At 42.8% G+C, this 16030-nt stretch overlaps 1 protein-coding gene across 2 annotated transcripts in view; it reads right to left on the bottom strand.

Moving 5' to 3' along the window:
* LOC126334917 (targeting protein for Xklp2 homolog) overlaps nt 1–16030 on the bottom strand; it is a 126011-nt gene that overhangs the window by 85150 nt on the left and 24831 nt on the right. For both annotated transcript variants that reach the window (XM_049997634.1, XM_049997635.1), the window contains exons 3-4: nt 6885–6993; nt 2522–2645 (exon numbers count right to left, since the gene is read on the bottom strand). In XM_049997634.1, coding sequence (XP_049853591.1) covers nt 2522–2645; nt 6885–6993 — 233 coding nt within the window. The remainder of the gene's footprint in view (nt 1–2521; nt 2646–6884; nt 6994–16030) is intronic.

Below are 16030 nucleotides of genomic sequence, written 5' to 3'. Positions count from 1 at the left end.
TCAAATGGTTAAGGCACATGCTAAGTAGGAAATATACATTAGAATCCCAGTCCGGCACACATTTTCACATGTCACTACACATAATACAACTGATGCCAAGGAATTCCCAAAAAGTCTCTCGCACAGGTGAATGGCATGCTTCAAGTATGCAGTACCTCATGTAACTGCACAGTGTACCACTCAGACAAAACCACGTATGATAGCTGCATAGGGAACTGAAGGTGTGCGTAGACCCCAGGACTTAGAAACCATCTAATTAACAAAATGGCTTCATGAAATGAGAAGTGGAAATATCTGCATCCATGGGTGGAAATTTTTTTACGCAAGAAGGTCCAAGAAATAGCTCTGAAGCTTCAGACTGAAGATTTCAGCAGATCAAAAGGCTAACAGGATCCTTTAACAACTGCCATAACATCTTCCCAAAAGTTATGCTGAGTACTGTTCTACAGTCGAAAATGTATATCGGTTCAGAAATACGAGGGTGACTACAAAGTAATGCCTCCACCTTCATAGCTCTTCAACAGTTGGCAGCATTGATATATGGCAGGTACTGGCTTGTTCTGTAGCCTCCGCTCTACAGCTACAGTTGGCAGGAAGCCTTAGCATTTTACGGTTGTGTTGTTACAGTGTAAAGTGTGGAACCCTGCACAGACAGTCGGTCAATGCGCTTTAAGAAATGTGCAGTCATTGAATTCTTGATAGCAGAAGGTGTCACCCTGCAGGAGATTCAGAGAATGAAAGCAATTTATAGTTATTGTGTTGATGCGAGTACTGTGCGTCGATCGGCTAGTAAGTTTAAAAATGTTGTGGTGGGAACATTGGACCTGAATGACAAACAAAGAGTTGGACATCCTGTGACAGCAACCACCGAGTTTCACAAGCAAAATGTTGACAGATTGATTCAGAAATTGCAAGCACAATTGGCATTTCACAAGAACATTTGGGTCACATTATTGCTTTGCTTGGTTATCTGAAGATCTGTGCATGATGGCTACCCCGGATGCTGACCCCTGAAATGAAAGCACACAAACTTGAAATTTGCCAGAAACTCCTCTCATAATCGCATTACGAGAATAAAGACAGACTGTACTCAAATCAACACACAATCACCATAAACTGTTTTCATTCTCTGATGAATCTTCTTTGGGGTGACACCTTCTGCTGTCAAGAAATCAATGACTGCACGTTGCTTCTATCACACTGACAACCGTCTGCACAGGGTTACATACTTTTCATTGGAACAACACAACCATTCAATGGTAAGGCTTCCCGCCAACTGGAGTTATAGAGAAGAGGTTACAGAACAAGCCAGTACCTGCCGCATATCAATGCTGCAAACTGTTGAGTTATGAAGGTGGAGGCATTACTTTTCAGTCAACCCTAATATTTTCAGTGGTCGTGGAACTTAGGAATGTGTTTAGTGCATGGAGTTGATGAAAAATGTTCAGCACTAATATTTTATTGATGAGCAAGTGACGAACATCTGTGACTAAAGACGAATATCTATACGAGCTAAAATCATGAAAATTCTGTTAATGTGTCACTTTGTTGGGCGTAGTTAAGCTAAATACATCTTGCACACTCAACTTACTAACCACAACAAAATACTATGAGAGTAAGGGGCACCTGCTAGTAAGTAAAAATGCTAAGGTTGTGTCAAAAAAGTGTCAATATGACAATCTTTAGGTTCAGCATAGGATTATACAGCCAACCAGTTGCAAATAACTGTTAGGTACATTTAATCAGTTTTCAAATCTACTAAGGCCAATCAGTCTGATGTTGTTCCTAGCTGGCACACGTGGCAAAGGCTGGAAAGTTTTATTCACTTTTGGTTTGAGCATTGTTGCTCTAAATTCTGACCATTGTTTTTAAGCTATGTAATTTTACAATTTATCAACATTTCATTCTGATGAAGACACCCTTAGTAGGTGTTCAAACCTAGCTCAACATACGTAACAGTTGGTTGTATAATACTATGTTGAAACTAGTATAAAGTTGCTGAGCAACAGCCATGTTTAAAACTGTATAATCTTTATGTCTCACTAGGTTGATTGGTGACCATTCCATAGTACAAAAAGGACAGATTGCTACTCACCATAACGATAACACACCGAGTTTTATCCAGGCACAGTTGAAAGACTGTTATACATAAGTTTTCAGCCAAAACCTTCTTCAGAAAAGAAAACACTTTCACACTAGCAAGCACATCTCATGAACACATGACCGTTCTCTCACTGTGCCGTATCCTTTTTGTAATATTCTTGATATTCAAACTTTGACTTTCCATTGTTTCGCCATTTCACATAAATGATAACAAGCAGCCATTCTACATGACAGTCAAAATAAACACGCGCACACGCACTCACTTATAAGGAGGGCTGAGTGCCATCAGGAGGAAGAGAAAGGATAAGGTAATCAGCTACTCCTGAATACTAACTGATTTGATGAAGCCAAATTCAGGTTTCAGGAGGTTTTTTTTTTTTTTTTTTTTTTTTTTTTAACTAAGATAGATTTTAATTACCTATAACAGGCTTTGTATGGAATCTCTCAGGTGTACTTCTCTGGAATTTGTACATAGCTTCTGCTGTACTGACAAATTTCTTCTGTAGAGACTTCTTTTCGACGTGCAAATCATTTGATTTGTCCTGAAATCAATAACATTCAGATCGTAGTACACAAAAATGAGGAAAGGCAATCACTCATCAGAAAATGAGACTTCATAGATGGGAAAATCAACTGGCAGATTGGTAATGACAGCATTAAGTTATTTTTTCAGCAAGTAAGAGGCGAAACATGTTTCGGACAACAACAAAAAAAGTAAGTAAGTAAGTAAATAAATAAATGCATCATATATAACTTTCAAGTTTTGACCTGTTTTTGTAATCATCTCACATGTAGCACAAATGAGAGGTACCCTAAGAGCAGTAGTGAAAATACCAACATTTGGAATGACACTTACATGATCAATCAGCATGCTATATAATGAATTGTGAATAATAAATGTCCAAATTGAACTTCATCCTCTGAACAGATGAGTATGAAATGACTAATTTGAAACAAACAGTGCCATAATGTGCTAGAGGCAGGATGTGAGTGAGATGTGGATGGGTGGTATGGTTGAGAGGAAGATGTATGTAGGTTGAGGAACAGGGGTGTTCAGAGGGAGACGAATTAATGTGCAGAGGAAGTGGCAAGACACCTGAGGGAGACGGGTCAAGAGAGAGGATGGGATGGTAGAGAGAAGGAAGTACGAAAGCTTCCACACTGAGGAGAGATTAATTATGCAACTGTTTTGAGGACTTCTATAAAGACACTTTATAGTATAACACAGTTTGATCACACCCTTTTCTCCATAGTCTACATGAGACATGGCTTTTGGTTCCGTACTGTGGCTGCAACATTTACCAATTGGAACTATAGTGTTACACTCTCCGTCCTTCTAAGGAATGACAGATTTTGATATTTAATAATTTATTTTGTTTTTATTACACATCAAGTTTCAGGCAGCATGTTGTGGGAGAAATGGGCTATTGTTATGTGCATGTAGCTTGAGGTACATGGGTGCAGCATATCTGCAAGACAAGATGATGCAATTAGCATCACCACCTGCTGTAGGCTGCATGTTCTTAGATGTCCCGGCTTAAAGGTATGTTGTGGTCATAGAAGAACTGCAAGAAATACACAATTAGCGATGTCACAAAAGTGAAGCAAATGAAGTTATCAAACTTTCATTCTGACATTCAATCCCTGATATGTGATCTGTCAAAATGTATTCACACTGTACAGTCTGACGAGATATGACACTATTACCAATTAAGCAATTTTAATACAAAAATGTTATACATGACTGACGGGAGTTATCTGTCTATGCCTAAAGAAGCTTTAATATAGAGGTATTTAAAGAAGAAATTTTGTTTGTCAATGAATAGGTCTGACAGCTTTCAGCCTCTAGTCCTGAATACTCTGCAAAGGAAAAGAAGTTTGCGAAGAAGAACAGAAGCACAGTTAATATGGAACTGATTAGCAGGTCCAAATCTTACTCATGTCATAGGCGTCCTCAGAAAGTATATAATATACCATTTATTTATCAACTAAATCAGCAGATACACTTTGGGTGCCAAGGCTCTTGAAGTAGTTAATGGACTGAATCTCTTTTCATAATCAAATAGTGAATGACACCAAAATATCTATGGATAGCATATTTAGCTTCCAAAATAACATTTCCCAAACTATCACAATGAATTGTACTAAATACAGCGAGTTTTAGAGAGATCTTTAATGTGGTGTATGTGAGCTCACTGCTTGCTTAATGTTTTCCTCTTTTCAATTACAAACATGAGACATTTACATGTTTTTCATGTGTGTTCAATCTGTGGCATTTATGAGTAGGCATGAGGAAACAGGGATGTTTTGTAATATCACAGGTCCTGTTTCATGATTGGCTGACAAACAAACTAGCAGCTTCAATGTTGATTGTAGTATTTGTTAATTTCCATATTCACCCTTGTGTATTATGAGTATGTAGTTTATGTAATATGCTACATTAAGTATCATTCAGATATGCATCATGTTTTGTATATTTTGCTAAACCGTTAGAAAATAACGACTGGCTAACACAATACATAGCTTGCTGAAATTACATACGGTGTATGTCCTTGCCTGGCTTTGTACTGTTGTTCTTCACTGACATTTAGATCAGTATTGGGTGTACAAGACCCTTGACTTTCGATCTAAGCTCATGTTTCCTATATTTACCTACCACATTGCACAATGAATCTGTCTTTTGCTGTTTTCAGACTTATCATATTCTACAGTTATTCCAAAGAAAATAAAGGTCTGAAGAATTCTGACAATATGTTCACAAAAAGGTACTTATTAATACATTTTATATTACAAATTCCATCAGCCAGCAAGGAAATTCTAAGCAGCTGAAGGTAACAGAACATGTTTCATGCACTTGTGTCCTCTAATCATTCATGACACCCTCAATCGGTTGTGACACTTATATTGCCATATCATAGTGTGCTCTATCAAGAAACTTATGAACTTAGCATGCCTTCCCTACAGTGGATAAAATTGCAAATGCCAAAAACAAAACTGTCTTCACCACTATAAAAATGTTTGATATTAAATGTCAATTATGCATCAAAGCAGATATATGTACCAGGACAGGAAATAGAAAATGAAGCTTCAGGAACTAGAAAATGAAGATTCATCTGCTCTTTCAATTCCATTTCACTAAAACGGCAAAACACAAAAATCATATGGCAGTTGGTAAGACACCCTTAGACTGAATATACAGAGCCTTCGGAAGCCTACAACAGCTGCAGCACACAGAAGCCACACTCCCAAACCTATGCTACATTGAGCTAACCAGCATTTCGAAGAGCTGCCTTACGATCAGCTATTACCTGTGCAAAAAATATTACTCAATGTCAATTTTTCCAAGAACATCAACTGCTATGTAAATCCAAGTGGAAAATATTCGGACAACATCCTGATAAATTATTGAGTCCATTACTGAGAAATATCTTTTAATCTATCTTTTGGGGCAGTTCGAACTTTTACCCTGTGGCTGTTCACATCGCTAATTTTATATTTCTTGCAGTGTGGGAAGTGAAAACTATGTTCTGTGTACCGTCTGATGTCAATAACTGTAGTTCATTCACAGCAAAAATGTTGGTACTGACAACAAAGAGGTGGTATGAATGCACCATTGAATGTAGACCACCCACACTGCAGGTTTTTTGAATACCTGCACTTTTCAGATGGTTGTAACAAAACTTTCAGTTTATTTTAAATGTTACTGAACCAGAATCCTGTAAGTTACAAAGATCTGACTTTTAAATCATTAACGTAACTTCTGCTGGAGAACAGTTCATAGGCCTACTATCTCTGAGGTAACATTTCATCAGATTTTATCCACATCTACTTCAAGTGCTACATTTGCCACTCTTAGATTTTTGTGCTGATATTCTACTGAAAAAATTAAAATGATAAATTAGGTGAAACAAAGGAACTGATTTCCAAAGATAATTAACATAATGTTACCCAAGACACTGAAAGTATACCAAGAAGGCCAGTACAAATGGTCACATGTTTGATCATGAGAGGATCACGTAACTCTGGAAAAACCCAAGCTGGAAGATGTTTGAAGTTAGATACAAACAATCTGTCGAAAGAGTACTTACGTTTTAAGTGCCATTATTGAGTGAGGAATCTAGGAATATATCCAGCTCCCAACTTATCGATCTCACAATGATCACAAAGATAAGGTTAATTACAGCTTGCACAATAGTATTTAACAAGTCATTTTTCCTGCACTTAATATACGACACATACCCACAGCTGTACACTTCACAGTAATTTGAAGAGTAAAGATAGGTGGTATTGTAGAAGTAGATGGAAGAAACCATGCAACAAGTAGTAGACAAACAAACCACTGCTAGGGTGACCTTGAAGCAGCCAATCACAGCTCATGTTTCAGGGCATACAGTAATGATCATAGTGTGAAAAACAAGCCAGCCTGATATGATCACCTGGCAAGGATCACGAGTAGCGGTAGTGTAGGTTAAATGCACCATTATAAGTCAATGGTCTTGTTTCATCATTGTTGGCCCAAGTCGCCAATCATTGAGGTGGCAGCACAAACGCACTAAACTTACAACTGTAATATTATTACAATGGCAACATCTTTTCAGCCCACTCTTAATATCCACTAAACAACTTTAGAATCAGCCATAATCTTAAGAGGTAAGCACTCCAATCTAGTTGAAAATGAAAATATCACAAGGCATTCCTGTTCCTGCTTCTCATTTCTTCCTCAATGTTGCACAAGTATAGCATCAAAAATTGAACAGTGTACAGACTTTTTAAACACTCACTAGTTGTACAGAACGTGATCGCCTCCGTTGTTCAGGGTGTTTTCTGCTTGGCGAACACAAAGAATTGTGCCTTTGTCTTCCTGAAGATTCAGGTTTTAGTGACTGAAACCTGAAATTGAAATGAAAGTTAATGCCAACTTGGTAGTAACCACTAACTTACACGTATTACCAAACTCTTATTTTAAATGGAACTGTAACAGCCAATAATGTGTTATATATAAATTGAAGGCGGATGGAGAGGGGAGGATGGAGAGGGGAGGAGGGAGAGGGGAGGAGGGAGAGTGGAGGGGGAGAGTGGAGGGGGGAGAGGAGCAGGGGGAGGGGAGGAGGGTGAGGGGAGGAGGGTGAGGGGAGGGGAGGAGGGTGAGGGGAGGAGGAGGAGGGGGGAGGCGAGGAGGAGGAGGGTGAGGGGAGGAGGGTGAGGGGAGGAGGGGAGGGGAGGAGGGGGAGGGGAGGAGGGGGAGGGGAGGAGGGGGAGGGGAGGAGGGGGAGGGGAGGAGGGGGAGGGGAGGAGGGGGAGGGGAGGAGGGGGAGGGGAGGAGGGCGATGGGAGGAGGGGGAGGGGAGGAGGGGAGGAGGGGGAGGGGAGGAGGCGGAGGGGAGGAGGGGGAGGGGAGGAGGGCAGGAGGGGGAGGGCAGGAGGGGGAGGGCAGGAGGGGGAGGGCAGGAGGGGGAGGGCAGGAGGGGGAGGGCAGGAGGGGGAGGGCAGGAGGGGGAGGGCAGGAGGGGGAGGGCAGGAGGGGGAGGGCAGGAGGGGGAGGGCAGGAGGGGGAGGGCAGGAGGGGGGGGGCAGGAGGGGGAGGGCAGGAGGGGGAGGGCAGGAGGGGGAGGGCAGGAGGGGGAGGGCAGGAGGGGGAGGGGAGGAGGGGGAGGGGAGGAGGGGAGGAGGGGGAGGGGATGAGGGGGAGGGGATGAGGGGGAGGGGAGACTATTGATATCAGTTGCATGGGACTTTACACCGAATCAAAGGTGATGAGCGAAAATGTGCGCCAGACCAGGATTCAAAACCAGTATCTCCTGCTTACTGGACAGTTGTGTTAACCACTGTGCACACAGACAAAGCATTTATCACAACTCTGTGGACTACCTCAGAAAGCCACTTAGCCAATACACACTGTGTCACCTGTCTGCAGTCCCTACCCCAATGTCCTCCATGCTCACTACTTTGAGATTCCTGCAGGAGGTCCGAATCAATTATATGGATGCGCGGTGTCTGTTCTTTCAGAGATGTCCAACGGAACACCACCACACAATCGTCCAGCCAGTGATACAGTTCATTAGTGTTATATAATAATGTCCCTTGGGCAATCCAAAGAGCCTCTAATCCTGTACTATCCAGGATGTACATCAAAACAAGTATTTTAATAAAATGTAAACTTTACAATTAATTCCTCCAAAGCTGTGACACGAGTACATTTTCCCAGTGTTACTATATATAAAAGAAGGTTGTATACATGAAAGAATCCTGGAGATTCTAGAAGGTATCACATAGATTATATAATGGTAAGATAGATTTAGGAAGCAGGTTTTAAATTTTAAGACATTTCCAGGGACAGATGTGGACTCTGTCCACAATCTATTGGTTATGAACTGTAGATTAAAACTGAAGAAACTGCAAAAAAATGGGAATTTCAGGAGATCGGACCTGGATAAACTTACTAAACCAGAGGTTGTACAGAGTTTCAGGGAGATCATAAGGGAACAATTGACAGGAATGAGGGAAAGAAACACAGTAGAAGAAGAATGGGTAGCTTTGAGAGATGAAATAGCGAAGGCAGCAGAGGATCAAATAGGAACAAAGACGAGGGATAGTAGAAATCTTTGGGTAACAGAAGAAATATTGAATTTAATTGATAAAAGGAGAAAATATAAAAATGCACTAAATGAAGCAGGCAAAAAGGAATACAAAAGTCTCAAAAATGGGATTGACAGGAAGTGCAAAACGGCTAAGCAGGGATGGCTAGAGGACAAATGTAAGGATGTAGAGGCTTATCTCACTAGGGGTAAGATAGATACTGCTTACAGGTAAATTAAACAGACCTTTGGAGATAAGAGAACCACTTGTATGAATATCGAGAGCTTTGATGGAAACCCAGTTCTAAGCAAAGAAGAGAAAGCAGGAAGGTGGAAGGAGTATATAGAGGGTCTATACAAGGGCGATGTTCTTCAGGACAATATTATGCAAATGGAAGAGGGTGAAGATGAAATGGTAGATGTGATACTGCGTGAAGAGTTTGACAGAGCACTGAAAGACCCGAATCGAAACAAGGCCCCAGGAGTACACAACATTCCATTAGAACTACTGACGGCCTTGGGAGAGCCAGTACTGACAAAACTCTACCATCTGGTGAGCAAGATGTACGAAGCAGGCGAAATACCCTCAGACTTCAAGAATAACAAAATAATTCCAATCCCAAAGACAGCAGGTGTTGACAAATATGAAATTTTACGAAACTATCAATTTAATAAGTCACAGCTGCAAAATACTAACACGAATTCTTTACATACGAATGGAAAAACTGGTAGAAGCAGACATCGGGGAAGATCAGTTTGGATTCCGTAGAAATGTTGGAACACGTGAGGCAACACTGACCTTACGACTTATCATAGAAGGAAGATTAAGGAAAGGCAAACCTACGTTTCTAGCATTTGTAGACTTGGAGAAAGCTTTTGACAAATCTGACTGGAAGTATTTGTATGGAGTGTAGCCAAGTATGGAAGTGAAACGTGGACAATAAATAGTTTGGACAAGAAGAGAATAGAAGCTTTCGAAATGTGGTGCTACAGAAGAATGCTGAAGATTAGATGGGTAGATCATGTAACTAATGAGGAGGTATTGAATAGGATTGGGAAGAAGAGAAGTTTGTGGAACAACTTGACTAGAAGAAGGGATCGGTTGGTAGGACATGTTTTGAGGCATCAAGGGATCACAAATTTAGCATTGGAGGGCAGCGTGGAGGGTAAAAATCTTAGAGGGAGACCAAGAGATGAATACACTAAGCAGATTCAGAAGGATGTAGGTTGCAGTAGGTACTGGGAGATGAAGGAGCTTGCACAGGATAGATTAGCATGGAGAGCTGCATCAAACCAGTCTCAGGACTGAAGACCACAACAACAACAACAACAACAACAACAACAACAACATTTCGATGTTGTTCTAATTTCTGCTTTACAAACACAACGAGGTTTGAGTACAATTTGTTTCTTATGGCATTGTGAACACAATCTCGAGCATAATTATTTCACTAACCATAACTACAAATTAGATGTTAAAAGTATTTAGAGACAAGTCAAACCGTAAATTTAGAAACTCTCTAAGAAACCCAAAGTTCCACAGTAAGAACCAGGATGACAAAAAACCCTGTCCATATCAAATGCAAGTAAGAGTTGACTATCATATTGCCAAACTGAAATCTCTGCCAAGTCCTAGTTATGAGGAATTCTGCTACCTCTTTTCCTTTTTAAGGGAATGTTGAAATTATTTCCTGCATTCTGTTGTAAATAACTGCTTTTGACATGCAAGTTCACGAAATTTGGGCTTTGTAAACTCACTGCCAAAGATCCCAATTATGGACAGACATCCATGCCAACAAACTCCAATATCAAATGCTTTCGAACTGTAGATTTCTCAATTATTAACTAAGCTGTTACCTGGATGACTTTTACACCAATTGTGAACTTGGGAATGTATTATGTTCTAGGTGTGGGGGATGGTAAGGCTGCAGAGAAGAGAAATAGCTGGAGGCAAAGTGAAATGTTAACTAAATGGAAAGACAAGAAGTATGTTACTACTCACAGTACATTTCATGAAAAACAAAATTACAAAAAATGTAATCTTAGACCATAAGTGCATGGAGAGCTGAGAAGAATGATGATCAGCTGGTTAACAATGAAATGGCAACAACAAACAACACTAGACTTTTACCAAATTCTTGACAACATATTCTTGAGAATGAATCTTCTACTCTGCATAGGAGAGTTGCACTTTTTTTTTTTTTTTACCTACCTGACATTAGAACTGCGTCCTGAACTAGGATTAAAACCCAGATGCTGTCTTTTGGGGAAACTGCTCTTACGAACAGATATCCAGGCACTGGTCATAACCCTCACTCACAAATACTGGGACAGCTCATCATGTGCCTGGATAACTGTCAGTAAGATGCAAAATCCCCTTGCAGAACCAACCTCCATAAAAGTCTCATTCTAGCCCCGATTCTATAGAAAGTGGTATAGGTGATATACAGTATACTGGCCCAGCTTTCCCACCAGATTGCACTGGTTAAGATGACCCTCTTATGAATTATCAACTTTCTCCTACCTGTTCTCTGTGAAGCTCTCTTAAATGTAGTACCTCGGAACAGCTGTTGTAGCACACTGGATACTTCACATGATGCAACCAAGTAATCTGTAACTAAGCACTGGTGGGGGTACAATGTGTTTATAAGCAAACGCTAAAATCTATGGTTTCAAGTTAGTGCACACATTGTGGCAGAATGAAAGATTCATTCTTGAAACAGCAGGCTGTAGTTACACCACTTCCCCACATCACTGCTTCTTCTAGAAGAGAGCTTGTCCAGCAAGTGATGCAGTAAATCTTTGAGAAGCTTGGGATATGGGAGGGAGGGCCTAGCAGAATTTTAAGTAAGACACTGTTCAGTCCCAGTCTCGCTCCATCGGTCATGTGGTTTCAATATGTGCTTTAATGTACACATATTATGCCTGATCACCATCAGTAACAACTAATACATGGCTGTAACCCATTGTATAAACACTGCCTCACTGCAGAAGCTGCCTGGAATGAAAAGTGAAATTTTAAGTGTGTTCATCAAGTCACATTATAGCACTTATTGTAGTGAAGGGTGCCCCAAAATCCCTCAGGTCATCAATGAGGCCAAAAAGCAATAGCATGTCAATGAGGCCAAAAAGCTCTACCTTACAGCGATGAATAGGAACTACCTTCCTGGACAAAAGATAACACCAGATGAGCCGCTTTGGTGTTGTCTGCTAGCACCACCAGAGTGAGCGTGTCAGGAAGATTACGATGTCACCTCAAAGCAGCCAAATTAGGGCCGTCTTATGAGTAAGTGGGCCACCATCAGGCGGGCTCCACGTCGGCAGTAGGAAGGATCCTTACATCAGAGGATGCAGCCATTGATCAGCCATGTGTAGCCAGTGCGGAGTCCGAGAACGATGGTTCCCTTTGACAAGCACGCAGGAAAGACTGACACCATTGTGGTCTTCTTCACGGTCCTCTGTTTGGGAAGATCAGGGTAGACCAATACAAGTAGCAGACTTCCAGCAATCTACGGCGTATAAAAGACCGAAGGTCTGACTCTGGCACCCCCATTTCCAGAATCTGAATCCTAGTGGTCAGCTTGACCAACAAGTTCATATCCTGAAATCCCAACATGACTGGGGATCCAAATGAAAATGACTGGCCATCCAGCTTGATGGAGATCAGAGACAAGATCGTGGATATTTGTAACTGTAACTGGTGAGTGAGGAGAGTAGCACTGGTCTATAACCTGAAGGCTGCTAAGGGAGCCACTACAGATTAGTATACCCTTGTCAGTGCAAGAACAAACATGGCTAAGGGCCAGTCTAATGGTCATCAATTCAGCAGTGAAAATACTGCAGATATCTGTCAGCGAGTGGAATTCATTGCACCGTGCGTTTGAGTATACAAATGCCTGTTTGTCCATTGATTGTTGAGCCATCAGTGAATATTACTACTGAACCCGGATACGTCTCAAGGACAGCCAAAGAACAGGTGGCAAATAATCCTGGGGTCAATGAAATCTTTTGGTTCAAAGGAGACGTTGAGACAAATCCAAAGTCGGGGCACAAACCCCGGGGGCAGATGAGATGCCTCCCTGACCAGACGCAACAGTGGAGGAAATTACAGCACTGGAAGCATGCAAAAATTGTAAACCCAGTTCTGTGTCACTGCTGTGGGAGAGGGAGCTCCCTTCCAGGGAAAACGACATGGTAGTTGGGAGGTTCAGGGAAGCTATGAATTTGAATACCATAATTCAGAAGCTATTGTTAGCGCATAGGGACTCCAGCCTCAAGTAGCAGGCCATTCACAGGGCTGTTTGGAAGGCTCCTGTAAAGTCGGGCCTCACAGTGATGAATGGGCTCCAGTATCAGCAATGCTGAGGATGATGCTGAGCCATATGCAAAACTCCCATAGTCAAGATGGGACAATAGGGCTTTGTGGAGCCACAAAAGCTTAGACCGATCTGCACCCCAGCTAGTGTTACTGAGGCAGCAAAGTCATATTGAGGTGTCACCAGCACTTTTGCTTAAGTTGGTGAAGATGGGGATGGCATATCAGTTTGGAAACTAGGACCAGTCCAAACAAGAGGTACAAGAAGTAATTGATTGCATAGGTAAAGCTCTGGGTGTCGTTGGGCAGTACAACAGTGACAGAAGTGCATTGACGGCTACAAGAAAGAGGGAGAGGGTCAGTACAGAGACATGTAGGACGTCACTCTTGGGTATAGGGCTATTGAGTGAAGCACCCACTTGAACCCGGAATGTACAGCATGATAGTAAGTTCTTGACAAAAATCAGGAATGGACATCGGAGACCTGGGTGGGAGCTGAACATTACAGATGGTAAAATCCTTATGTGCCCTTACACGAACAGCCAGTCCCCAAGGATGTTCCAAAAGGCACAAGGTCACTGTATACAGAGTCCAGCACATACATACAAACTCCACCTGATACCCTCTCACTGTGTGTACAATTCTTAAAATAACCTCGGTAGCTGCTAAGGGCAGGGGTTCGAGTTGCTGGAAAGCACATTTCCTGGATTGTAGTACAGAATACTGGGTAAGTACTTAAAAGCTGCTGTAGCTCAGCCAGGTGGTGGAAAAATCCATTCCACTGGAGGATCGGACTGTCTAAATATTGTGGGGATATGAGATGACAAGAGGGGCAGGGGAGTAGGTTATGACCCAGGGTCATGTGCTGCCACCGGCATATGTTAGAGGACATAGGTTCCGCAACACACTGCATGGGCAGATCTTGTGTCTCAGGGGCCATTGGGATTTCCACATTGGGCACATAAGTAGTACATGCAGAGTCTGCTGGAGTGAGGGCCTTCATCTTTTGGTCGTTCTCCTTATAAGACAAGGACTGGGAAGGTGTCCCTGAATTGGTTTCAGGGACAGGAAGAATGAGAAGACCGGCGGCCAGCAGCTCGTGGTTCCTTCAGTCATCAGACGTGCCTGGCTATGAACCAGCGAGAACTGTGGAAGGAAGAGTCCCGATGAACCTCTTCCTATCTAGAGATGGTGGAGGAAGATGAGGCCCCTCCAGCTGGGTGATAGGGACTGGTGTTCCTCACAGGTGGGGAGCCAATACCCTTGAAGTGGGCACTATGAAAGCACCAGAAGGGCCCACGAACACTTGGGGAACAAGCATACAGGCATCAGTGAGCGGCTGAGCGGCTCTGAGAGCCCACCGTAGGATTGTTTATTTGGTTTAAAAGGGGAAAGGGGCAGGGGGGGGGGGGGGGGGGAGACAAACTGTGAGGTCATCGATCCCTTGTTCTCCATAAAATAATTACACAAAGGAGAGAAAAAATGAAAGGAGACGTACAGCACAATAACAGGAGAAGGGAAGAACCAGAAGAACGACAGGGTGGCACCCAACACTACTATGGACATAAAAAAACATACACACAGAGAGAGAGAGAGAGAGAGAGAGAGAGAGAGAGAGAGAGAGAGAGAGAGAGAGAGAGAGAAGCAAGAAACAGGTAGAAGGGATAAAAACAAGAGAGGAAATCACAGTGACTGGTCGACCACGAGAATAAAAAGGAAAAGACAGCCACTCTGTGACACATTAAAACATCCAGCCTAAAAGCATTAGAGTGGAGAACTCAAAGGGCACGTGTGAAAACTTATACAGAATGATAAAACCCACCATAACGTACAAAACGTAAAACTAAATTAGTCAACAAGGCATTTTCAGCTAAAATTAATGGCACGAGTCCAGTAACTGAAGAGTCCATCGCAAGGCAGCCAAAGGACAGCTCACCAAGATATGGGCCACTGTCAGCCAGGCGCCGCGCCGACACTGAGGTGGGTCATCACAGAGGTGGGTCATCACAGTACAGTAGGTAGCCTTGTATCACCAAAGCGTGGCCAATGTGGAGCCAACAAAACCACAGTCCCTGTGAGAGGCCCACAAGGAGGTCTTCCACACATACCTAGTCTCCTTAATGGCACGCAGTTTGTTGTGCCTACAGAGGTTATGCCATTCCATCTCCCAAAGCCGCAAAATCTTGCAGTGTAGTACTGAACGCAGGTCAGTTGCAGAAAAGCCTATCTCCATAAGCAGTTTCCACGTAGCCTGTTTGGCCAGCATGTCGGCAAGTTCGTTGCCTGGGATGCCAAAGTGACCAGGGGTCCAGACAAACACCACTGAACGGACTGGACCGTTCCAGAGCATAGATGCACTCCTGGATGGTCGCTACCAAAGGATGACAAGGGTAGCACTGTTCAATAGCTTGTAGGCTGCTCAAGGAGTCAGTACAGAAAAGAAACGACTCGACAGGGCATGAGTGGGTGCGCTAAAGAGCATGAGAAATGGCCGCCAGCTTTGCAGTGAAAACACTGCAGCCATCTGGCAAGGAATGCTATTCAATAAGTCCATGAACATACGCGAAGCCAACATGATCATCAGCCACTCAGCCGTCGGTGTAAACCACTTCATGGCCTCAATACATGTCAAGAATCGAGAGGCAGTGGCAGAGGAGAGCCGCTGGGTTAACAGAGTCCTTACGGCCATGTGAAAGGTCCAGGCGAAGCCACAGCCTAGGTGTACACCATGGAGGTGTACATGAATGGGCCTCATAATAGGTTGTAAAGATAAGGACTCCAGTACAGAAAGAAGGGACTGGTCACGAACTGCAATTGGAACCCTGACCTGGGTAGCCAGCGCGGGAGATGAACCGCCGTGGGTGGGAAAAGGAGACGGTAATTCGGATGCGCAGGAGAACTACAAACGTGTGTAACGTAACTGGCCAGCAATTGTGCACGCCTAACCTGCAATGGAGTGACTCCAGCCTCTGCCTGGACACTGGTCACTGGACTCGTCCAAATAGCTACTGTCGCTAAGCAAACGCAACAGTGGTGA

This window comes from Schistocerca gregaria, chromosome 2 (assembly GCF_023897955.1).
Source record: "Schistocerca gregaria isolate iqSchGreg1 chromosome 2, iqSchGreg1.2, whole genome shotgun sequence".
NCBI lineage: Eukaryota > Metazoa > Arthropoda > Insecta > Orthoptera > Acrididae > Schistocerca > Schistocerca gregaria.
This window is presented reverse-complemented; position numbering and strand designations above follow the sequence as displayed.